Below are 24,545 nucleotides of genomic sequence, written 5' to 3' on the forward strand. Positions count from 1 at the left end.
AGATAGGTTTTGGGATGAGAGCTCCATCCTCTACAGCCTGCAGGTCAGGTCCACCTTTCAGCTGCTAAGTAATGCCATGGTAGATATATGTTGTGTTTTCCGACATAACACACCTGTCAAAAGGCTTCACCTCAAACACCTTACCTTTTAAATATCTCAACACCCTCTTCAAACCATTCCAATCTGTGTAACTTGGACTTTGAACTCTTCTACTCAAAACCGACACAGCATAAGATATATCAGGCCTAGTCAATCCAGCAATGTATTAAAGACTCCCTATATAACTCAGGAAGCTTAAACTTCTCACCAGTAACTTGTTTTAAAAACTCTACCGCCACTGGTGTGGTAGCACTCTTAGCATTAGACAAACCAGTCTTTTCCAACAACTTGCGTATTTGGGGACTTTTTTAAAACTTCAGCATAACTTAGAGGTTCAGTCCACTGTCCAGATACCTGACCAACTTGAAACCTTTTAGGTGGTACTCTCTTATTCTTTCACTCACTTTGCCTAACCACTGGCACAACTTCCTCTTTTTTTACAACCTTCCTTTTATCTAAAGACTCATCTTCCACACTGGAAGAACTTTCCCCATTTTCATATCTTTTCCTCTTACTAATCTGTTCAGAAACATCACTGCCACCTTCCAATGGATCTTCTTTATCTACCAACTCTCTTTTCACACTCTCCATGTTTGTGGCCAACTGATGCCCCATGGGCAAAAACACTTCTTCATTCGCATGAATCCTGTCCCATCCTGAGTGCACGTCAAATTTCACACTCCTTGAAACAACCACTCTTTTGTCAGAACCCAAAAACTGGTATCCCTTGGTAAAAGCTTCATACCCTAAAAAACTCATTTTCCGCCAAGCTTGACTCCTCTTGGCATGCTGTTGCATTGGCACAAGCACATGTGTAAAACTGCCAAACACATGAAGATACCTTAAATCTGGCTTCTTCCCAAAAAAACAGACTGTATGGGGTATCATTAACACTGGAAGACCACACACAATTCAGAATATAACTAGCTGTATTAATGGCCTCCGCCCAAAAACTACTACTCATCTGAGCATCTTCAAGCATCTGCTTCATCATTCCCTCTAAGAGAGCTAACCACCTCTCTGCAACCCCGTTTTCCGCTGAACTGTGTGGATTACTCCTTTGATGAATCAAACCATGTTCCTTGAACAACCTATCCATATTCTCATTAACAAACTCAGTTCCCCTGTCAGTTTGTACCTTCATCACATGCTTACCTGGGAACTGCCATTCAACCAGATTAAGCCACTGTTTAAACTTTTCAAAAACTTCATGTTTTCCTTTTAACACATAAACAAAATTAAACTTAGAAAAACCATCTACAATTATCAGGAAAAATCTAGCCCCTCCAGCAGAGACCACTGAAGACCATAATGGCAGAGATGGCTTTCTGGTTCTGGGCACCATAACCTGTTGAGATTAATTTCACAATTTAGCAGCAGATCAGTTGCACAACTTCAGCGCTTTCCAGTAGCTTCTTTCGGTATAGTATTTTTAGTCAACTGCTCCCACAAACTGCAGTCACTCTGGAACTCTTTTATAGACACTTGAGCACATGCCTAGCCATTGTCAGTTTTACCATTGTCTAGATGGTAAAACTAACTGGGGCGACATATAGGGAGCATACCACCCCCCCAGTCTAGATGACATTACAAACTTACCACAGTACACAGTTATATCTTGTCTTAGCAGACAGGTTCTTTTAATCAATTACATAGAGCCTTCAACAAACAGCATCACAGCACAAGAAGAGAGTGTACACTCTACACAACTTCCTTATATATAATTTTATACAATTACACATAGCAATCCCTGATTGGTTCCCAACTCATTAACTTAACTCAGACCCAGGATCACATCATTCACAATCACCTGGACTAGGCCAGAACACATTCCCCAAATGAAGTTCTATATACTGTTAATGCACGACTCAGCATTTCCAATAGAAGCCGATTAGCAGTGCATGACTCAGCTATATTACATTACAATACATTGTAAAACCTGACAGGAGTGATCCTGGATTCATCACTGAGCCTGGAACCCCAGGTCTCGGCAGTGGCCACAGGAGCTTTTGCACAACTAAGACGTGTGCCAGCTACACCTGTACCTTGGGAAGTCTGACTTGGCCATGGTGGTCCACACTCTAGTTACATCTCGAATAGATTACTGCAACGCGCTCCACATGGGGCTGCCTTTGAAGATGGTTTGGAAACTTCAACTAGTTTAATGGTCGGCAGCCAGACTACTAACTGGGGCGACATATAGGGAGCATACAACCCCCCTGTTCTGCCAGCTCCACTGGCTGCTGGACCACCTCTGAGCCCAATTCAAAGTGCTGGTTTTGACCTATAAAGCTCTATATGGTTGTGGCCCTGCTTACTTGTCCGAACGCATCCACCCCTACATCCCACCTCAAAACCTAAGATCATCCAGGGAGGCCCTGCGCCTGGTGGGGACAAGAGACAGGGCCTTCTCAGCTGTGGCTCCCCACCTATGGAACACAATCCCAACTGAGGTAAGATCAGCCACTTCCCTCCTGACTTTTTGAAAGAAATTAAAGGCATGGTTTTGGGACCAGTCTTTTAGACAAAGATGAAAGCAGCACTTTAAGGGAATATGACTGGAATGACGATATGGCTGATGAGACTGTTTTTACTGTTTTAATGATGGCTTATGTATTGTTTAATTATGTTTTATGTTTAATTGTGGTTTTAATGATTGTAATTGCTGTGCAATGGCCTCGTAACGGGGCCCACTGTAAGCTGTCCTGAGTCCCCCTTCAGGGGTTGAGAAGGACAGGATAGAAAGAAATACGATAAATAAATAAATAAATAAATAAAATCTCCATTCAGCAATAGTCTCCTCACTCACTCATGGACCCAAAAGAAGCCATGGGAGATATGGACTCGATGTGCTATCCAGCCTCGGTTCATCTTGAATCAGACATGTAGGAGTGTGCAGAGTCCAAATATCTGTGAAGGTCTGGATTGTCTTCCAAACCTCCATTGGCTGCTTCCTTATGGTCCTTTCTGGACACTGACCCCTTGTACTTCTCCTCTCTCTCTCTTTGCAGCTCTGGATTGTCCTCCAAACACGCACTACGAGCCATGCTCTCCTGGCTGCCCTGCCACCTGCCTCAACCCACAGGCCCCCAACAACTGCACTCAGCCCTGCGCTGAAGGATGCGCCTGCAATGCTGGTTTGGTGCTCAGCGGTGGAGACTGTGTGCCCGAATCCAAATGCGGTTGCACCTATGCAGGACAGTACTATGCCGTGAGTAAACAACAGACTAGCACGGTCGATCTCCCCATCTCAGTGCCAGGAAAGCACTCTGCCACACCTGCTCCCGGGTTTCATTTTGTGGATTTGCACAATTCTTGCCCCCAGTGGCACAGTGGGTTAAATTGCTGAGCTGATGAAATTGTTGACCGAAAGGTCACAGGTTTGAATCCGGGGAACAGTGTGAGCTCCTGCGGTAAGCTCCAGCTTCTGCCAATTTAGAGGTTCGATAACATGTGAATATGAGTAGATCAATAGGTACCACTCTGGCATGAAGGTAATGGTGCAGGATAATCCAGACAAGCACAATGCAAGCTTCTTGGTTAACGTAAAGTTGTTCTGACAAAGGTTTGGTCACAAACACACTGCTTAATACCCTTTGCAAAACATGAAGGCGTTTCTTTGGCCTCTGACCTCCTTCTTGTTAGCTATTCTCACACTCCTTCGAACTCTGAATTCCAAACGGTCAGCTCAATCTATTATTATTATTAATAATAATAATAATAACTTTATTTATACCCCACTACCAGCTCCCCAAGGGAGTCGGTGCAGCTTTCATGAGGCCAAGTCCACAGTACATCAATTGATCTAAGGTTCCCATTTCGTCAAGGTCAGTCTTATTTATTATTTATTTATTTATTGCACTTATTAACCGCCGCTCTCAGCCCTAGGGCGACTCGTGGCGGTGTACAAAACATAGAAAAAACACAGTTTACAATAAGTCAAGACCACAAAACAACATCTTACTAATACACACATCTAATTAAGCTAAAAATCCGCTTCGTCTTATTATGGGGTCATAATCAATCTCATAGTCGTAGTCCATTCCGGTCGTCATTTCCGATAACATAGCACTCAGTTGAAGGCCTTCTCGAAGAGCCATGTTTTCAGGCCCTTGCGGAAGGCCATAAGGGAGGGCGCCTGTCTAATTTCAGCAGGGAGGGAGTTCTATAGCCGGGGGGCCACCACCGAGAAGGCCCGCTCTCTCGTCCCCGCCAGGCGTGCCTGTGAGGCAGGCGGGACCGAGAGAAGGGCCTCCCCAGATGATCTCAAGGTCCTCGCGGGCTCGTAGGCCGAGATGCGGTCCGCAAGGTATTTTGGGCCGGAACCGTTTAGGGCTTTGTAGGATAGCACCAGCACCTTAAATTGGGCCCGGTAGCAAATCGGCAGCCAGTGGAGCTGGGACAACAAGGGCGTTGTATGCTCCCTGCGTCCTGCTCCTGTTAACAACATGGCTGCCGCGCGCTGGACTAGCTGGAGCTTCCGGGCCGTCTTCAAGGGCAGCCCCACGTAGAGAGCGTTGCAGTAGTCGAGGCGGGATGTGACCAAAGCGTGTACCACCGTGGCCAAGTCAGACTTCCCAAGATACGGGCGCAGCTGGCAGTCTGTTCGTTAGTCTTATCTAGTTTGCCTTCCTGCTCATTATCAGGCTGAGAACTGTCCTCCTTCTCTGAGTCAATTTGCACCTGCACCTGGCTAGTTTCAGTATCAACAAACTCATTCCTTGCTGCGGGAAACTGAACTTCCACACCCTGTTCCTCATTGACTATAACAGGAACGTTTTGAAACAGATTGTGAACCCGTGTCCCATCATCCTCATCAGAGGCACTCTGTGGTTCCAGCTGAGTCACAACTATCTCTCCTTATGCACCATCTAGGATGTTAAGATCTTCTGGGGAGGCCCTGCTCTCGCTCCCGCCTTCTTCGCAGATGCGTCTGGCAGGGACGAGAGACAAGGCCTTCTCAGCGGTGGCTCCTCAACTGTGGAACTCCCTGCCTAGGGATATAAGATCAGCTCCCTCCCTCCTGACTTTTCGAAAAAGGGTGAAAACCTGGCTTTTTGAGCAGGCCTTCCCAAATACGGCACAGCTAATCAGAATTATGGAACTACTTGATAACGAAATGGAATAACAATTGGACATGGAGATGCTCAAGATAATGTTTTAAGGCTATGTACGGTTTTTATATTTTTTTTATATCATATGCTATTGTTTTTAACAGAATTTCTTGGTTGTTTTTACTTGTTATAATTGTTGATGCATCGAATTGTTGCCAATTTCTGAACCGCTCTGAGTCACCTCTGGGCTGAGAGAGACAGTATATAAATATAGTATATAATAAATAATAAATAATAATAATTTCCCCTCCTCACTTCTGTTTCTTGGTGCATTTCTCCTCCTTGCTTGTATTTCTTGGCACATTTTTCCTCCTCACTTACACCAGACGACACCAAATTGGGAGGGAGAGCCAAGACTCCAGAGGACAGGAGCAGGATTCAAAACAATCTTGACAGATTAGAGAGATGATGGGGCAAAACTAACACAATGAGGTTCAACAAGGACAAATGCAAGATACTCCACTTTGGCAGGAAAAACCAAATGCAAAGAGACAGAATGGGGGACAATGCCTGGCTCAAGAGCAGTACGTGTGAAAAAGATCTTGGAGTCCTCGTGGACAACAAGTTAAACATGAGCCAGGAATGGGATGTGGCGGCAAAAAAAGCCAATGGGATTTTGGCCTGCATCAAGAGGAGCCTAGTGTCTAGATCTAGGGAAGTCATGCTCCCCATGCTCCATTCCGCTTTGGTTAGACCACACCTGGAATATTGTGTCCAATTCTGGGCACCACAATTCAAGAGAGAGATTGACTCTAAGCTGGAATGTGTCCAGAGGAGGGTGACTAAAATGATCAAAGATGTGGAGAACAAGCCCTATGAGGAGCGGCTTAAGGAGCTGGGCATGTTTAGCCTGAAGAAGAGAAGGATGAGAGGAGATAAGATAGCCATGTATAAATATGTGAGAGGAAGCCACAGGGAGGAGGAGGGAGCAAGCTTGTTTTCTGCTTCCCTGGAGACTAGGACACAATGGAGCCATGCCTTCAAACTACAAGAGAGGAGATTCCATCTGAACATGAGGAAGAACTTCCTGACTGTGAGAGCCGTTCAGCAGTGGAACTCTCTGCCCCGGAGTGTGGTGGAGGCTCCTTCTTTGGAAGCTTTGAAACAGAGGCTGGATGGCCATCTGTCAGGGGTGATTTGAATGCAATATTCCTGCTTCTTGGCAGAATGGGGTTGGACTGGATGGCCCATGAGGTCTCTTCCAACTCTTATTATTATTATTATTATTATTATTATTATTATTATTATTAAGTAGAGGCTGGATGGCCATCTGTCAGGGGTGCTTTGAGTGCAATATTCCTACTTCTTGGCAGAATGGGTTGGACTAGATGGCCCATGGGGTCTCTTTCAACTCTTTGATTCTATGATTCTATAAGAACTTCCTGACTGTGAGAGCCGTTCAGCAGTGGAACTCTCTGCTGTCCCCGGAGGGAGTGTGGTGGAGGCTCCTTCTTTGGAAGCTTTTAAGCAGAGGCTGGATGTCCATCTGTCAGGGGTGATTTGAATGCAATATTCCTGCTTCTTGGCAGAATGGGGTTGGACGGGATGGCCCATGAGGTCTCTTCCAACTCTTTGATTCTATGATTCTATGATTTCGTGGTACCTTTTTCCTCCTTGCATGTGTTTCTTGGTGCCTTTAATGCCCTGACCTTACTTTCTTGTTCCATTGTGTTTCTTTTCCTCTGCAGGACGGAGAGAGCTTTGTGAGCGAGGACTGCACCGATCGCTGTGTGTGCCAAGGGAACGGGAGCATTCTCTGCGTGCCCATGTCCTGCAGCCCAGAGGAGGCCTGCAAGGTCCAGGGTGGCCTGAGGGGCTGCTACCCAGCCAGCAGTGCCACGTGCCATGTCTACGGAGACCTCCACTACTCCACCTTTGACGGGCGCCTCCACCACTTCCAAGGGCCCTGCAATTACACCTTGGTGCAGAGCTGCAACAAGGACACCGGGTCTCCGTTCAGCATCACTGCCCGGAACGAGCACCGGGGCAGCCCCCACTGGACGACCCTCAACTCCGTGGCCCTCACCCTGGAGGGCTTCCACATTGCCCTCCAGAAGGGCAAGGCCATTTATGTAAGTGCTCGGCTGGGCCATGCACGTCTTAAATCTTGCCCATTCTTTGTTCCCCTTCTGCATCATCTTCTGTTGATCCCCCCAGCTCCACAGACACATCTGTGGTGGGGATGCAAACAGGGGTTTGTCTACACTATAGAACTAATTCAGTTTTACACCACTTTAATTGCAATGACTCAATGATATGAAAATCTGATGGCTGTAGTTGAGGTATGTGTACTCTTTGGTAGAAAAGCCTCAAGACCTTGTAAAACTACAACTCCCAGATTCCACAACATTTATTTACTTATTTATTTATGACATTTATATGCCACCCTTCTCACCCCGAAGGGGACTCAGAGCAGCTTACAAGGTATATATTACATACAATATATTATATTATTAGCATAGTACAATATCAGCATTAAACATTGCTATATTGCACCATACCGCTATATTGTAATATTATTAATAATATTACATGTAATGTAAATATATAATTATAACATCATATTATTATATTGCATTACATTATAATATTATAATATTAGGGTCTGGAGAACAAGCCCTATGAGGTATGTTTAGCCTGAAGAAGAGAATGCTGAAAGGAGATATGATAGCCATGTATAAATATGTGAGAGGAAGGGAGGAGGAGGGAGCAAGCTTGTGTACTGCTTCCCTGAAGACTAGGACACAATGAAGCCATGGCTTCAAACTACAAGAAAGGAGATTCCAACTGAACCTGACTGTGAGAGCTGTTCAGCAGTGGAACTCTCTGCCCGGAGTGTAGTGGAGACTCCTTTTTTGGAAGCTTTTAAGCAGAGGCTGGATGGCCATCTGTCAGGGGTGATTTGAATGCAATATTCCTGCTTCTTGGCAGAATGGGGTTGGACCCAATGGCCCAGGAGGTCTCTTCTAACTCTAGGATTCTAGGATTCTATGATTCTATTCTATTCTATTCTTAGAATAGCACAGGAGACAAGGTGGAACATTGTCATGCAAATCCAAGTGGCATCAAACCGCATTTAATTCTACAGTGTAGATACACACAGGCTCTTCTGCGCGGCAACTCCCAAGACCTAGAACTTTTTTGGGGGAGGCTAAGAAAAGGTCCCCTCCTTCCTTGGATTTTGAAGTATTGTGGATTTTGGAATTTTGGTTCAGGAATACTCAACTTGTACCAAATAATATATTTACAGCCATTCCAGTAAGGCAGACCCATCAGTCCTCTAAAGGGAAAGCTTTCCACAGCTCAGTTGAGGGCATCCTTTACAATAGAAACAAACACTGTGATGAATGCCAAAAATGTGAGCCCTGGTTCCTCTCTGAGTCCCCTACGTGGTGAGAAGGGCAGCATATAAATGTCATAAATAAATAAATAAATACATAAATACATAAATAAATAAATAAAATGTCAGTCAAAGAATGTCTGGAGGAGAAGTTAATGTGGGGCATGCCATTGTTTTCTTTGTTAACGTGGGCAAAATAATCACGGAAGCACTGAATAATGGACTCTGGAGTCTCCGGTAAAAAGCAGGTTTCTTTACTGTTCTTTACTTGAACAGTTCAAAAACACAACACACACTATCAACGGACAGACGTGAAGGACAGAAAACGAAAGAGATAGGCACTTAAAACAAACTGCAGCTGGAAGGGAGGTTATCTCTGGCACTCCCTAAACTTGCACACAGCAAGTATTCAGGGTCACATTCTCACAGCCGTAACTTCGCTGTTTAACCCTTCTGTGTAAACATACATCCTGGCAATACAATTCTATTACAATTCCAATCCTACTACATAAAATTGCATTTAAACATACATCATACATAAAATACACACTGACAATTCCCCCTCTTTAAATGTAATTTTCTGTCCTTACTATAAACACATTGTCTTAACCACTATAACAACTTCAATAACGTTCATTTGTTCTCTTAACTCCACATGTTTAGAAGTTGGTAAAGGCTTTGTCAGGATGTCTGCCACATTAGACTCGGTGGGACAATATTCCAATCTAACCACATTCTCATCAATCATTGGTTTGACCATATGATATTTAACTCCTATATACTTGGTTCTGTTTTTCAGGTTTCCAGTCTCTGTCATAGCAATGCACGCCTGTGAATCCTCTTTAATGATGATAGGAGTTTTGCATTGTTCTCCTACATCTGATACTAATTGTTGTAACTATTGAATATCATTTATGGTTTCATTCAAAGCAAAATATTCTGACATTCTTCCCATCCAGATCAATGGTGTTTTGGCCAAACCGACGACACTCCATCTCCCTGATGTCATCATTGACTACTCTGAGTCCCATGTGGGTGTCACCACAAACATCGGTGTGCACATTCAGTTCGATGGGGACCAGGACCTCCTGATTGATGTCACAGAGACCCACCGAGGGAAGGTCTGTGGGCTCTGTGGGACCTACACCGGGGACCCCCAGGATGACTTCTCCACCCCAAACGGAACCATCGTGGAGGACCTCGCTGCCTTCGGAAACAGCTGGAGGGTCCCAGATGACCAATGGCCGTGAGTGCAAGGGCCAAAGGCCAGGAAAGTCATGCCTGTGGCCATGGAAAGGCCGCAGAGATTTCACTATCCCCAAAGGGTTGCAGAAGAACATTTGCAGCAGTTTTACAACAGGCTTCCTTTAGAGCAGGCATGGGCAAACCTACTGGCTGTTAGGAATTGTGGGAGTTAAAGTCCAAAACGCCTGGAGGGCCCAAGTTTGCCCATGCCTGCTTTAGAGGAAGCCTGTTTAGAGGAATATTCATTCGTTTTACCATAATTTTGCCAAAGAGAGAGCAACTGAGTTTTTTTAAGAATTGCAGTCAGGTTTTGCTCAATTTTTTATTTTACACTATGCTGTCGCGCCTGGGGGCCATAACTCTTAGTGAAAGAGACATAGATGTGACATCTTTCCCCCAGGGGATTGCTTCTTGCCTTCCTTTAAAGAACTGTAACTCCCAAGGACCAAAACAATGTAGATAACTCAAAATAGGTTTTATTGTTCACAAAGAGTTATCCCTTTAAGGCAATAAGCTGGAAGTTTCAAAGGGAGTAAAGGAAATATACATTACAGTCTCTGTTTGTCTTGAGTCCAAGGAGATTTCGCAGCTGAGAAGCTTTTCCTGTTCCCTCTTTTCTCAATGGCTGTGAAAGTCGGAACAAAAACAACCCCCAGTCCAATGGCCTATGTTGAAGGCACAGAGTCTTCCTTTTGATGCCAAAGGACCGGCTTGAAGGCGCTTGGGTCTCCTCAACATTGTCCAGGACGATCTGGACATGAAGTATGAGTCCCAATGGTAAAAAACCTTAGAATTGGTGATGAGAGGTAACTTAATTAAGGGCTTTAGAGCCAAGTCTCTTTCTCACATCTATCTGATAGAAAGTTTGATGGTAGAAAGGAAAAGAAAAAGCTCTGGCCTCCTCCAGGAAGAGGTGGAGCCAAGCAATTGAGCTGAGGAAGAAATATAACTGGTGCAAACAACATTGATTGCCAGCTATAAATAACCAGTCAATCCAATTATACATTTACAAACTAGGCAAGTTTGGGCATGTTATACAGTTTAAACCTTTGCACTTTAAAGTTCTACACACAGGTGGCACCACTCGCGCTGTCACATACACATAATATGTTTCTACATTGAAAGTAAATATGTTTTGCGCAAAATGCATTGTTTTTATGCTCCATGCAATACCCAGGCTCTACTATTAGGGAGAGTGAAGCAACTGCTTTAAGTAATTGAAAAATGGGACGAAATTCTTGCCCAAAACTCAGTGCTAGCTTCTTCCTTGTGACATTAGCTTCCAATGTGGTTCTTTTGGGTTTTTCTGTTGAGAGGTTCTCCTGTTCCTTGATCCTCTGTTATTGTTTCTTTCTGCATGTTGAACTTGCTTCCCTTTGGTCTTCCTCAGGTGTGACTCCACAATCCCTGACCCAGTGCCTTGCCCTCCATCAGAGCAGCAAGCGGCGGTTGCACAATGCCAGGTCCTCCGCACTGTTGACGGTCCTTTCTCAGCGTGCCACCCTGTTGTTTCTCCATGGTCGTATTTTGTCAGCTGCACCCATGACCTTTGTGCCACCGGAGGAAGTGATGCCCAGCTGTGCCACCTGCTTCGGTCTTATGCAGCTGCTTGCCAGACAGCCGGAGTGACGCTGGGGGACTGGGAGGCAGGGACGGTCTGTGGTGAGTCCTCGTTTCCTATCTCCCCTTGCTGGAAATTGTGCTTCTTTCGATCTGAAAAGGTGAAGAGAGTCTAACAGTATTGAGGGTACATCTACACGGTAGGAGCCCCCAGTGGCGCAGTGGGTTAAACCCCTATGCCGGCAGGACTGATCTCTTGTTTCGATAGAGTTACAAGCTGGGTAGATGCGGGGAATACCGTGGATGAAGCGTACCTGGATTTCAGGAAGGCCTTCTTTGACAAGGTCCCCCATGACCTTCTGGCAAGGAAACTAGTCCAATGTGGGTAAGGCAAAACTACGGTGAGGTGGATCTGGAATTGGTTAAGTGGACGAACCCAGAGGGTGATTCTTCCCAAGGCTTCCTCTTCATCCTGGAAAGAAGTGACGAACGGAGGTTGAGAAACGCTGCATCTGGCCATAATTTAGTAATATGTGATAAACAATTCAAGTCTGGCTCGAGAGCAGTGTGAAAAAGATCTTGGAGTCCTCGTGGACAACAAGTTAAACATGAGCCAACAATGTGATGTGGCGGCAAAAAAAGCCAATGGGATTTTGGCCTGCATCAAGAGGAGCCTAGTGTCTAGATCCAGGGAAGTCATGCTCCCCATGCTCTATTCTGCTTTGGTTAGACCACATCTGGAATATTGTGTCCAATTCTGGGCACCACAGTTCAAGAGAGATATTGACAAGCTGGAATGTGTCCAGAGGAGGGCGACTAAAATGATCAAGGGTCTGGAGAACAAGCCCTATGAGGAGCGGCTTGGGGAACTGGGCATGTTTAGCCTGAAGAAGAGAAGGCTGAGAGGGGATATGATAGCCATGTATAAATATGTGAGAGGAAGCCACAGGGAGGAGGGAGCAAGCTTGTTTTCTGCTTCCCTGGAGACTAGGACGCGGAACAATGGCTTCAAACTACAAGAGAGGAGATTCCATCTGAACATGAGGAAGAACTTCCTGACTGTGAGAGCTGTTCAGCAGTGGAACTCTCTGCCCCGGAGTGTGGTGGAGGCTCCTTCTTTGGAAGCTTTTAAGCAGAGGCTGGATGGCCATCTGTCAGGGGTGATTTGAATGCAATATTCCTGCTTCTTGGCAGAATGGGGTTGGACTGGATGGCCCATGAGGTCTCTTCCAACTCTTTGATTCTATGATTCTATGATTCTATAGTGGGAAAGTGTGGCATATCCCATCATCTAGTGTACAAAGCATATACAAAGCATGGATTTTAAAGGATAGCAAGGACCTATCATTTTGACAGGTGCATGCAGCAGAGCTGTTGCTAAGATTGGCAGGAAAAGATTGAAAAACAAGTGCTGAATCAGGTCTATCCCAACCCTTGTGTGTTGCCCAGACACATTGACTATAGAGGTATATGCTGTGGTTTTTAAGTCGCCAGGTTGATTTAAATACTCAATGTAGTTTTAAATGTTTAGTATGCATTTATTTTAATTCAATTGATTGGAAGTTAATGTTTGTATGTGTTTAAGGCAGTGATGGGCAATCTTTTGAGCTTGGTGTGTCAAAATTTGCCAAAAACCTGAGCATAACTTGGGTAGAGTGTCACTTTGAGAAAAAAAAACAAACATAATTTTGCAATATTTATAGTTTAAATAAGAAAAATGTATATTCCATGCTGAGTTATGGAATGAACAACGCTCCAACATACAGATGTTAAATTTGTAGAGCCTCTTACAAATTTAAGAATGGAAATAGATTGGCTCTTATAAGGTGTATTTCTCTGTATGTGGCTGCATGTGTCTGTGTGTGATCAAAAATAGCCATGTGTGTCAGTGCTGACACGCGTGTCATACGTCCACCATCACGAGTTTAAGGCATTGAATATTTGTCATATGTAAGCCACCTTGAGTCATCCTTGGGGTCAAGAAAGGGGGGTATAAATCGGATAAATAAATAAATAAGGTGGCAAAGTCCTCCCATCTAAGTATTTGCCCCTTGGATTGACACCCCTCCTCCTCTTTCCTCTCAAGGTGCATCCGCACTGTAAAATTTATGCAGTTTCATACCACTTTGAATTGTGGGAGTTTTACAATATCTTTAGCCTTCCTTCCTGGGGTCTCCCCAAGCTACAACTCATGTGATTCCCTAGCATTGATTGTGTGAAAGCTAAAATGATGCCAAACTGCATTAACTATGTAATGTAGATACACCCCCAGATCTCTCCTGGGTGGGGAACTCCTCTGGTTCTCCAATACACTCTAGCCTCTAAGACAGTTTTGTCCCATTGGAGAAGTTACTCCCATCAGTTATCCCTGGATGAAGCTGTACCATTGGATGTCAGGAAATGGGGGAGTGGATGGAAAGAACATAATCCATGCGCAGAAGTACCCAAGGGCACCTCAATTGTGGTCCCAAACCCTCTCCTGATGTTTGTGCCCTTTCTTCCCCAAGGCCCACCTCCTTCAGCTGAAGACACAACCACAGCTTCTCCTGTCCTCTCAGATGCAACTCCTTTACAATCTCCAGAGAAGACACCCACAAGTAAGTCAACAAGGAATGAGATGTGGGATGTACAAGTCGGAAGGGGGTCTGGAGGCCCAGGGCATGGCGTTTACTCTCTTTTATCTAAAGGCCCACCTCCTCTGACTGAAGACGCAACTACATTTTCTTCCATCCTCTCAGATGCAACTCCTTTACAATCTCCAGAGAAGACACCCGCAAGTAAGTCAACAAGGAATGACACAAAAAGTGTCAAGGATAGACATGATTTGGCTGTCAAAATCTTTGTTAATAGAAGTTAAAAAGATAAAAATTCATGCAAGAGAGGACTCAGACCACTGCCCTCTAGAATTAGTTTTAAACGAAGGAAAAAGAGGATGGAGATGGAAATTAGACGAAAACCTATTGGCAAAAGAAGAAGATGTAGAAAGAAACAGGAAAATTATGAAAGAATTCTTCGAGATAAATGACAAACCAGAAACACATCCATTCACGGTGTGGGAAACTAGCAAAGTCGTAATGAGGGGATACTTTATCCAACAAAAAGCGAGGAAGAAAAAAATAACAATGCAAAAAGAGAAGAAATTAGACAAGAAATTGAACAGGAAGAAGCCAGATTAAAAAGAAACCCCAAAGAAATAAAGATAAAAGAAAATCTTATAATATTACACAAACAAAGAGAATTTTTGGAAATGGAAGACAGAGCAAAACAATTAAAATATATCAAACAGGACTATTTCGCAAACGCAAATAAACCAGGGAAATGGCTGGCAAAAAGATTAAGAAAGAAAAAAGAAGCATCATACGTGACGAGATTGAAAGAAGGAGACAAAGTCTATACAAAAGAGGAAGAAATAAGAAACCAATTTAGAAATTTTTACAAAAACTTATATAAGGAAGAAGAGATAAAAGAGGAGGAGGTAACAGAATACCTGTGCAAACAGAAAATCAAAAAAATATCAGAGGAACAGAGAGAGGAGTTAAATAAGGAAATAACTGAACAAGAGATAAAAGAGGCTATAAGAAATTTGAAAACAAATAAAGCGCCAGGTCCAGACGGCCTAACAGCCATATATTACAAAACCTTCAAAGACGAATTAATACCCTATCTAAAAAAAATAATGAATGAAATAAGACAAACTAAGAAGATGCCGGAAACCTGGAAACAAGCTACCATCTGTGTGATCCACAAAGAGAATACAGACCCGGACAACGTAAAAAACTACAGGCCCATCTCTCTTTTAAACCTAGATTACAAAATTTTTAGTTTCATAATTGCAGAACGATTGAAGAATTTATTATGTAAAACAATAAAAGAAGATCAGGCGGGATTTTTACCCAAAAGAAATCAAAACCAAAACGTAAGGACAATAGTAGACCTAATCGAATATTATGAAATTAAAAACCAAAAGAAAGTGATGCTATTGGCTATCGACGCGGAGAAGGCGTTCGATAACGTAAATTGGAATTTTCTGAAACTTCTTATGAAAGAATTAGACATTGGCTACTATTTCCAGAACATAATAAATGCTATTTACGAAAAACAGGAAGCTAAAATAATGATAAATGGATATGAAACAGAAAGCTTAGAAATACAAAAAGGGACGAGACAGGGATGTCCCTTGTCGCCTTTATTATTCATACTAACACTAGAAATCTTAATGAACAAGATAAGAGAGGAGAAAGAATTGAAGGGAACAAAAATACAAGGAAAAGAATACAAAATCAAAGCATTCGCTGATGATTTAATATGTATTGTAGAAGACCCCCTGGAAAAATTAGGAAAGTGGCTAACAACAATAACAGAATTTGGATCAGTAGCAGGATTCAAAATGAATATAGAAAAGACGAAAGCCTTGACGAAGAATATATCAGCCAAAGAACAAAAAGAGATTGAGGAAATATGGAAGATACAAATTGTGCAAAAATTAAAGTATTTAGGGATTATACTGACAACAAAAAATCTACAACTGCTACAAAATAATTATACAGAGACATGGAAGAAAATAAAAAAAGATATGGAAAACTGGAAAAGTTTAAATTTAAGCCTATTAGGCAGAATAGCAACTGTGAAAATGAAGATATTACCAAAAATTGTCTTTCTATTCCAAAATCTGCCGATAATTAGAAATCAAAAATTACTGAAAGACTGGAATAAAGACGTAATGAACTTTATATGGCAAAAGAAAAAATCAAGAATAAAATTCAAATATATGATCGAAGAAAGGAAAAGAGGGGGCATGGGAGTTCCAGAATTCAAGACATACTTTGAAGCATGTACTTTAATGTGGGTAAGGGATTGGTCAAAATTAGAAAACGAAAAATTATTGAATCTCGAAGGGATAGATCTAAGAGCAGGCTGGCACCAGTATTTGTGGTACGATGGAGTCAAAAAAGAAAAAAAATTCGGTAACCATTTCATACGCTCGGCTATATACAAAACATGGGAAAAGTACAAGAGAAAAATCTGCGAAAAAACCCCAATGTGGATATCACCATTAGAAGCCGTACAAAGAAGAGAATTAGGTTGGAATGAATGGCCGAAATATAAAGACTTGGTGAAAAAAGAAAGAGGTAAAATAATTCTAAAAACCCAACAAGAGATGAAAGAGGTCAACAGTAAAATCTCATGGTTTCAATTTGGCCAGATAAAAGAAAGTTTCAAAAAAGATGAAAAGATTGGCTTTGAAGACCAAACAACATTCTGGGATAATATCATGCAGACGGAAAAAAAAATAATAACAAAGATATATAAAAAATTAAAAGAATGGAATAGAGACCCGAACGAAGAAAAGGAATACATGAAGAGATGGAAAGAAAACATTGGAAGAAATATAAAAATCGAGGAATGGAAAGAAATTTGGATGAAGAAATTAAAGTTTACATATGCAACAGACCTCAAGGAAAATTGGCTGAAAATGGCTTTTAGGTGGTATATGACACCGCACAAACTTGGCAAATGTTATAGCAACGTCAACACAAGTTGTTGGAAATGTAGGAAAAAAGAAGGCACCCTGTTCCACATGTGGTGGACATGTGACAAGGCAAAGCTGTACTGGAAAAAAATACATGGAATAATGCAAAAGATGCTAGGATTAAATATCCAACTGAAACCAGAAACATTTCTGTTAGGGATGACACCACCAAAAATGGAAAAAAATATGGATAAGCTACTATTTTTATTAACAACAGCGGCGAGAATGTGCTACGCAAAGCTATGGAAGAAAGAAGATATACCAGCACCAGAAGAATGGCTACAGAAAGTTTATGACATTAGAAATATGGACAGATTGACTTTTCTAATAGCGAGAAGTAAGGACAATTCGATACAAGAGACGGACTGGAGAAGAGTAACCGGTTATCTGAAAGAGTTAAGATACAAGACAATAGTTTAGATAAAAGTAAATAAACCCCTACAAGGAAGGAAAGAGGGAAGACCATGATAGAAGAATGAAGAGGAGACAGAGAAAAGGAAGACACCTTCACCAACCCACTCAGGAAGTCACAAAGATCTGCGATTTTTTTTTCTTTTCTTTTCTCTTTTTTCTCCTTTTTCCTTTTTTCTTTTTCCCGCTACAACCTTTCCTACCCCATTGACCTATCCCTACCTCCCCTTCCCTCTCCGTTCCCTACACTATCTACCCTACCCCCTAATTTTTTTTAAACTATGTCACAGAAAACTCAATAAAATATATATTAAAAAAAAAAAACAAGGCATGAGATGTGGGATGTAAAAGTGGGAAGGGGGTCTGGAGGCCCAGGGCATGGCATTTACTCTCTTTTATCTCAAGGCCCACCTCCTCTGACTGAAGACGCAACTGCATTTTCTTCCATCCTCTCAGATGCAACTCCTTTACAATCTCCAGAGAAGACACCCAAAAGTAAGACAACAAGGCATGAGATGTGGGATGTAAAAGTGGGAAGGGGGTCTGGAGGCCCAGGGCATGGCGTTTACTCTCTTTTATCTCAAGGCCCACCTCCTCTGACTGAAGACCCAACTACATTTTCCTCCATCCTCTCAGATGCAACTCCTTTACAATCTCCAGAGAAGACATCCGCAAGTAAGTCAACAAGGAATGAGATGTGGGATGTACAAGTGGGAAGGGGGTCTGGAGACCCAGGGCATGGCGTTTATTCTCTTTTATCTCAAGGCCCACCTCCTCTGACTGAAGACGCAACTACATTTTCCTCCATCCTCTCAGATGCAACTCCTTTACAATCTCCAGAGAAGACACCCGCAAGTAAGTCAACAAGGAATGAGATGTGGGATGTACAAGTGGGAAGAGGGTCTGGAGGCCCAGGGTATGGCGTTTGCTCTCTTTTATCTCAAGGCCCACCTCCTCTGACTGAAGACGCAAGTACATTTTCCTCCATCCTCTCAGATGCAACTCCTTTACAATCTCCAGAGAAGACACCCGCAAGTAAGTCAACAAGGCATGAGATGTGGGATGTACAAGTGGGAAGGGGGTCTGGAGGCCCAGGGTATGGCGTTTACTCTCTTTTATCTCAAGGCCCACCTCCTCTGACTGAAGACGCAACTACATTTTCTTCCATCCTCTCAGATGCAACTCCTTTACAATCTCCAGAGAAGACACCCGCAAGTAAGTCAACAAGGCATGAGATGTGGGATGTACAAGTGGGAAGAGGGTCTGGAGGCCCAGGGTATGGCGTTTACTCTCTTTTATCTCAAGGCCCACCTCCTCTGACTGAAGACGCAACTACATTTTCCTCCATCCTCTCAGATGCAACTCCTTTACAATCTCCAGAGAAGACACCCGCAAGTAAGTCAATAAGGCATGAGATGTGGGATGTACAAGTGGGAAGAGGGTCTGGAGGCCCAGGGTATGGCGTTTACTCTCTTTTATCTCAAGGCCCACCTCCTCTGACTGAAGACGCAACTACATTTTCCTCCATCCTCTCAGATGCAACTCCTTTACAATCTCCAGAGAAGACACCCGCAAGTAAGTCAATAAGGCATGAGATGTGGGATGTACAAGTGGGAAGAGGGTCTGGAGGCCCAGGGTATGGCGTTTACTCTCTTTTATCTCAAGGCCCACCTCCTCTGACTGAAGACGCAACTACATTTTCCTCCATCCTCTCAGATGCTACTCCTTTACAATCTCCAGAGAAGACACCCGCAAGTAAGTCAACAAGGAATGAGATGTGGGACGTACAAGTGGGAAGGGGGTCTGGAGGCCCAGGGCATGACGTTTACTCTCTTTTATCTCAAGGCCCACCTCCTCTGACTGAAGACGCAAGAACATTTTCCTCCATCCTCTCAGATGCAACTCCTTTACAATCTCCAGAGAAGACACCCGCAAGTAAGTCAACAAGGAATGAGATGTGGGACGTACAAGTGGGAAGGGGGTCTGGGGGCCCAGGGTATGGCGTTTACTCTCTCTTATCTCAAGGCCCACCTCCTCTGACTGAAGACGCAACTACATTTTCTTCCATCCTCTCAGATGCAACTCCTTTACAATCTCCAGAGAAGACACCCGCAAGTAAGTCAACAAGGAATGAGATGTGGGACGTACAAGTGGGAAGGGGGTCTGGGGGCCCAGGGTATGGCGTTTACTCTCTCTTATCTCAAGGCCCACCTCCTCTGACTGAAGACGCAACTACATTTTCTTCCATCCTCTCAGATGCAACTCCTTTACAATCTCCAGAGAAGACACCCGCAAGTAAGTCAACAAGGAATGAGATGTGGGACGTACAAGTGGGAAGGGGGTCTGGAGGCCCAGGGCATGGCGTTTATTCTCTTTTATCTCAAGGCCCACCTCCTCTGACTGAAGACGCAACTACATTTTCTTCCATCCTCTCAGATGCAACTCCTTTACAATCTCCAGAGAAGACACCCACAAGTAAGTCAACAAGGAATGAGATGTGGGACGTACAAGTGGGAAGGGGGTCTGGAGACCCAGGGCATGGCGTTTATTCTCTTTTATCTCAAGGCCCACCTCCTCTGACTGAAGACGCAACTACATTTTCTTCCATCCTCTCAGATGCAACTCCTTTACAATCTCCAGAGAAGACACCCGCAAGTAAGTCAACAAGGAATGAGATGTGGGACGTACAAGTGGGAAGGGGGTCTGGAGGCCCAGGGCATGGCGTTTATTCTCTTTTATCTCAAGGCCCACCTCCTCTGACTGAAGACGCAACTACATTTTCTTCCATCCTCTCAGATGCAACTCCTTTACAATCTCCAGAGAAGACACCCGCAAGTAAGTCAACAAGGAATGAGATGTGGGACGTACAAGTGGGAAGGGGGTCTGGAGACCCAGGGCATGGCGTTTATTCTCTTTTATCTCAAGGCCCACCTCCTCTGACTGAAGACGCAACTACATTTTCTTCCATCCTCTCAGATGCAACTCCTTTACAATCTCCAGAGAAGACACCCGCAAGTAAGTCAACAAGGAATGAGATGTGGGACGTACAAGTGGGAAGGGGGTCTGGAAGCCCAGAGCATGACGTTTGCTGTCTTTTATCTCAAGCCCCACCTCCTCAGATTGAAGGCCCACCTACATTTTCTCCCATCCTTCCAGATGCAACTCCTTCACAGCCTCCAGAGAAGACACCCACAAGTAAGTGAACAAAGAATGAGATGTGGGACGTACAAGTGGGAAGGGGGTCTGGAGGCCCAGGGCATGACGTTTACTCTCTTTTATCTCAAGGCCCACCTCCTCTGACTGAAGACGCAAGAACATTTTCCTCCATCCTCTCAGATGCAACTCCTTTACAATCTCCAGAGAAGACACCCGCAAGTAAGTCAACAAGGAATGAGATGTGGGATGTACAAGTGGGAAGGGGGTCTGGAGGCCCAGGGCATGGCGTTTATTCTCTTTTATCTCAAGGCCCACCTCCTCTGACTGAAGACGCAACTACATTTTCCTCCATCCTCTCAGATGCAACTCCTTTACAATCTCCAGAGAAGACACCCGCAAGTAAGTCAACAAGGAATGAGATGTGGGACGTACAAGTGGGAAGGGGGTCTGGAGACCCAGGGCATGACCTTTACTCTCTTTTATCTCAAGGCCCACCTCCTCTGACTGAAGACGCAACTACATTTTCTTCCATCCTCTCAGATGCAACTCCTTTACAATCTCCAGAGAAGACACCCGCAAGTAAGTCAACAAGGAATGAGATGTGGGATGTACAAGTGGGAAGGGGGTCTGGAGGCCCAGGGTATGGTGTTTACTCTCTTTTATCTCAAGGCCCATCTCCTCTGACTGAAGATGCAACTAGTACATTTTCCTCCATCCTCTCAGATGCTACTCCTTTACAATCTCCAGAGAAGACACCCACAAGTAAGTCAACAAGGAATGAGATGTGGGACGTACAAGTGGGAAGGGGGTCTGGAGGCCCAGGGTATGGTGTTTACTCTCTTTTATCTCAAGGCCCACCTCCTCTGACTGAAGATGCAACTAGTACATTTTCCTCCATCCTCTCAGATGCTACTCCTTTACAATCTCCAGAGAAGACACCCACAAGTAAGTCAACAAGGAATGAGATGTGGGATGTACAAGTGGGAAGGGGGTCTGGAGGCCCAGGGTATGGTGTTTACTCTCTTTTATCTCAAGGCCCATCTCCTCTGACTGAAGATGCAACTAGTACATTTTCCTCCATCCTCTCAGATGCTACTCCTTTACAATCTCCAGAGAAGACACCCACAAGTAAGTCAACAAGGAATGAGATGTGGGATGTACAAGTGGGAAGGGGGTCTGGAGGCCCAGGGCATGGCGTTTACTCTCTTTTATCTCAAGGCCCACCTCCTCTGACTGAAGACGCAACTACATTTTCCTCCATCCTCTCAGATGCAACTCCTTTACAATCTCCAGAGAAGACACCCGCAAGTAAGTCAACAAGGAATGAGATGTGGGATGTACAAGTGGGAAGGGGGTCTGGAGGCCCAGGGCATGGCGTTTACTCTCTTTTATCTCAAGGCCCACCTCCTCTGACTGAAGACGCAACTACATTTTCCTCCATCCTCTCAGATGCAACTCCTTTACAATCTCCAGAGAAGACACCCGCAAGTAAGTCAACAAGGAATGAGATGTGGGATGTACAAGTGGGAAGGGGGTCTGGATGCCCAGAGCATGACCTTTGCTCTCTTTTATCTTAAGCCCCACCTCCTCAGATTGAAGGCCCACCTACATTTACTCCCATCCTCCCAGATGCAACTCCTTCACATCCTCCAGAGAAGACACCCACAAGTAAGTCAACAAAGAATGAGATGTGGGATGTACAAGTGGGAAGGGGGTCTGGAAGCCCAGGGCATGACTTTTGCTCTCTTTTATCTCAAGGCCCACCTCCTCTGACTGAAGACGCAACTACATTTTCTTCCATCCTCTCAGATGCAACTCCTTTACAATCTCCAGAGAAGACACCCGCAAGTAAGTCAACAAGGAATGAGATGTGGGATGTACAAGTGGGAAGGGGTTCTGGAGGCCCAGGGCATGACTTTTGCTCTCTTTTATCTCAAGGCCCACCTCCTCTGTCTGAAGACGCAACTACATTTTCCTCCATTCTCTCAGATGCAACTCCTTTACAATCTCCAGAGAAGACACCCACAAGTAAGTCAACAAGGAATGAGATGTGGGATGTACAAGTGAGAAGGGGGTCTGGAGGCCCAGGGCATGACGTTTGCTCTCTTTTATCTCAAGGCCCACCTCCTCTGACTGAAGACGCAACTACATTTTCCTCCATCCTCTCAGATGCAACTCCTTTACAATCTCCAGAGAAGACACCCGCAAGTAAGTCAACAAGGAATGAGATGTGGGATGTACAAGTGGGAAGGGGGTCTGGAGGCCCAGGGCATGGCGTTGACTCTCTTTTATCTCAAGGCCCACCTCCTCTGACTGAAGACGCAACTACATTTTCCTCCATCCTCTCAGATGCAACTCCTTTACAATCTCCAGAGAAGACACCCAAAAGTAAGTCAACAAGGAATGAGATGTGGGATGTACAAGTGGGAAAGGGTGTCTGCAGGCCCAGGGCATGGCGTTTACTCTCTTTTATCTCAAGGCCCACCTCCTCTGACTGAAGACGCAACTACATTTTCCTCCATCCTCTCAGATGCAACTCCTTTACAATCTCCAGAGAAGACACCCGCAAGTAAGTCAACAAGGAATGAGATGTGGGACGTACAAGTGGGAAGGGGGTCTGGAGGCCCAGGGCATGACGTTTACTCTCTTTTATCTCAAGGCCCACCTCCTCTGACTGAAGACGCAAGAACATTTTCCTCCATCCTCTCAGATGCAAGTCCTTTACAATCTCCAGAGAAGACACCCGCAAGTAAGTCAACAAGGAATGAGATGTGGGATGTACAAGTGGGAAGGGGGTCTGGAGGCCCAGGGCATGGCGTTGACTCTCTTTTATCTCAAGGCCCACCTCCTCTGACTGAAGACGCAACTACATTTTCCTCCATCCTCTCAGATGCAACTCCTTTACAATCTCCAGAGAAGACACCCAAAAGTAAGTCAACAAGGAATGAGATGTGGGACGTACAAGTGGGAAGGGGGTCTGGAGGACCAGGGTATGGCGTTTACTCTCTCTTATCTCAAGGCCCACCTCCTCTGACTGAAGACGCAACTACATTTTCCTCCATCCTCTTAGATGCAACTCCTTTACAATCTCCAGAGAAGACACCCAAAAGTAAGTCAACAAGGAATGAGATGTGGGACGTACAAGTGGGAAGGGGGTCTGGATGCCCAGAGCATGACGTTTGCTCTCCTTTATTTCAAGCCCCACCTCCTCAGATTGAAGGCCCACCTACATTTTCTCCCATCCTTCCAGATGCAACTCCTTCACAGCCTCCAGAGAAGACACCCACAAGTAAGTCAACAAGGAATGAGATGTGGGATGTACAAGTGGAAATGGGGTCTGGAGGCCCAGAGCATGATGTTTACTCTCTTTCCTCTCAAGGCCCACCTCCACCAACTGAAGACACAACCACAGCTTCTCCCATCCTCCAGTTTCAACTCCTTCCAGAGGAGACACCCACAGCAACAGCTGGTCTTCCATCCACAGGTGTGTCATTTGGTTTAGTGCCCTAATCTACAACCTTCCTCCAGTTGTGGAAACCATATGTCTAACTCTTCCAGCATCCTGGTTGCATCTCTGCAGTGCCACATTGACTTTGGAGGTACAGGCTGGAGCCTTTAAGTACTCAAAGTGGCAAAGAATCTCTACCCTTCTTTGCGTCTTGCATCGACAGATCTCCTTCTCTTATCTCTCTCTTAGACCAGATCTCTTCTGGGCCGGGATCTCCTCTGGTTCCCCAATCCCCTCTCACCCCTGAGATAGCTGCCTTGTCCCCAAGTTATTCCCACTAGATTTCTCTGTGTGAAGCTATAACATTGGATGTCAGGAAACGGGGGAGTGGATGGGAAGGACACAATCGATGTTGTCCCAGCCCCTCTCCTGATGTTTGTGTCCTTTCTTCCACAAGGCCCACCTCTTCTGGCCGGTGGTGGTGAGGCAATGGTGGCAGCTGCATCATGCCAGTTCAGAGTGAGAGGGCAAGAATGTCTTTTGGGTTGCTGGACAAATGGGGCAACATGTATAATGCGCTAGGCATGCCTTACCCCGTCAAGTTCAGGGGATCTTCCAGCAAAATTAGATGCAAGGGCTGGA

At 44.6% G+C, this 24,545-nt stretch overlaps 1 protein-coding gene across 1 annotated transcript in view; it reads left to right on the top strand.

Annotated features, from left to right (window-relative positions):
* LOC137096601 (IgGFc-binding protein-like) overlaps positions 1 to 24,545 on the top strand; it is a 154,383-nt gene that overhangs the window by 72,318 nt on the left and 57,520 nt on the right. The window contains exons 26-62 of the mRNA XM_067466288.1: positions 3,111 to 3,310; positions 6,902 to 7,285; positions 9,513 to 9,799; positions 11,189 to 11,460; positions 13,866 to 13,955; positions 14,046 to 14,135; positions 17,885 to 17,974; positions 18,065 to 18,154; positions 18,245 to 18,334; positions 18,425 to 18,514; positions 18,605 to 18,694; positions 18,785 to 18,874; positions 18,965 to 19,054; positions 19,145 to 19,234; positions 19,325 to 19,414; positions 19,505 to 19,594; positions 19,685 to 19,774; positions 19,865 to 19,954; positions 20,045 to 20,134; positions 20,225 to 20,314; positions 20,405 to 20,494; positions 20,585 to 20,674; positions 20,765 to 20,854; positions 20,945 to 21,034; positions 21,125 to 21,217; positions 21,308 to 21,400; positions 21,491 to 21,583; positions 21,674 to 21,763; positions 21,854 to 21,943; positions 22,034 to 22,123; positions 22,214 to 22,303; positions 22,394 to 22,483; positions 22,574 to 22,663; positions 22,754 to 22,843; positions 22,935 to 23,024; positions 23,115 to 23,204; positions 23,655 to 23,744. Of these exons, the coding sequence (XP_067322389.1) occupies positions 3,111 to 3,310; positions 6,902 to 7,285; positions 9,513 to 9,799; positions 11,189 to 11,460; positions 13,866 to 13,955; positions 14,046 to 14,135; positions 17,885 to 17,974; positions 18,065 to 18,154; positions 18,245 to 18,334; positions 18,425 to 18,514; positions 18,605 to 18,694; positions 18,785 to 18,874; positions 18,965 to 19,054; positions 19,145 to 19,234; positions 19,325 to 19,414; positions 19,505 to 19,594; positions 19,685 to 19,774; positions 19,865 to 19,954; positions 20,045 to 20,134; positions 20,225 to 20,314; positions 20,405 to 20,494; positions 20,585 to 20,674; positions 20,765 to 20,854; positions 20,945 to 21,034; positions 21,125 to 21,217; positions 21,308 to 21,400; positions 21,491 to 21,583; positions 21,674 to 21,763; positions 21,854 to 21,943; positions 22,034 to 22,123; positions 22,214 to 22,303; positions 22,394 to 22,483; positions 22,574 to 22,663; positions 22,754 to 22,843; positions 22,935 to 23,024; positions 23,115 to 23,204; positions 23,655 to 23,744 (4,122 nt within the window). The remainder of the gene's footprint in view (positions 1 to 3,110; positions 3,311 to 6,901; positions 7,286 to 9,512; positions 9,800 to 11,188; positions 11,461 to 13,865; positions 13,956 to 14,045; positions 14,136 to 17,884; positions 17,975 to 18,064; positions 18,155 to 18,244; positions 18,335 to 18,424; positions 18,515 to 18,604; positions 18,695 to 18,784; positions 18,875 to 18,964; positions 19,055 to 19,144; positions 19,235 to 19,324; positions 19,415 to 19,504; positions 19,595 to 19,684; positions 19,775 to 19,864; positions 19,955 to 20,044; positions 20,135 to 20,224; positions 20,315 to 20,404; positions 20,495 to 20,584; positions 20,675 to 20,764; positions 20,855 to 20,944; positions 21,035 to 21,124; positions 21,218 to 21,307; positions 21,401 to 21,490; positions 21,584 to 21,673; positions 21,764 to 21,853; positions 21,944 to 22,033; positions 22,124 to 22,213; positions 22,304 to 22,393; positions 22,484 to 22,573; positions 22,664 to 22,753; positions 22,844 to 22,934; positions 23,025 to 23,114; positions 23,205 to 23,654; positions 23,745 to 24,545) is intronic.

This window comes from Anolis sagrei, chromosome 3 (assembly GCF_037176765.1).
Source record: "Anolis sagrei isolate rAnoSag1 chromosome 3, rAnoSag1.mat, whole genome shotgun sequence".
NCBI lineage: Eukaryota > Metazoa > Chordata > Lepidosauria > Squamata > Dactyloidae > Anolis > Anolis sagrei.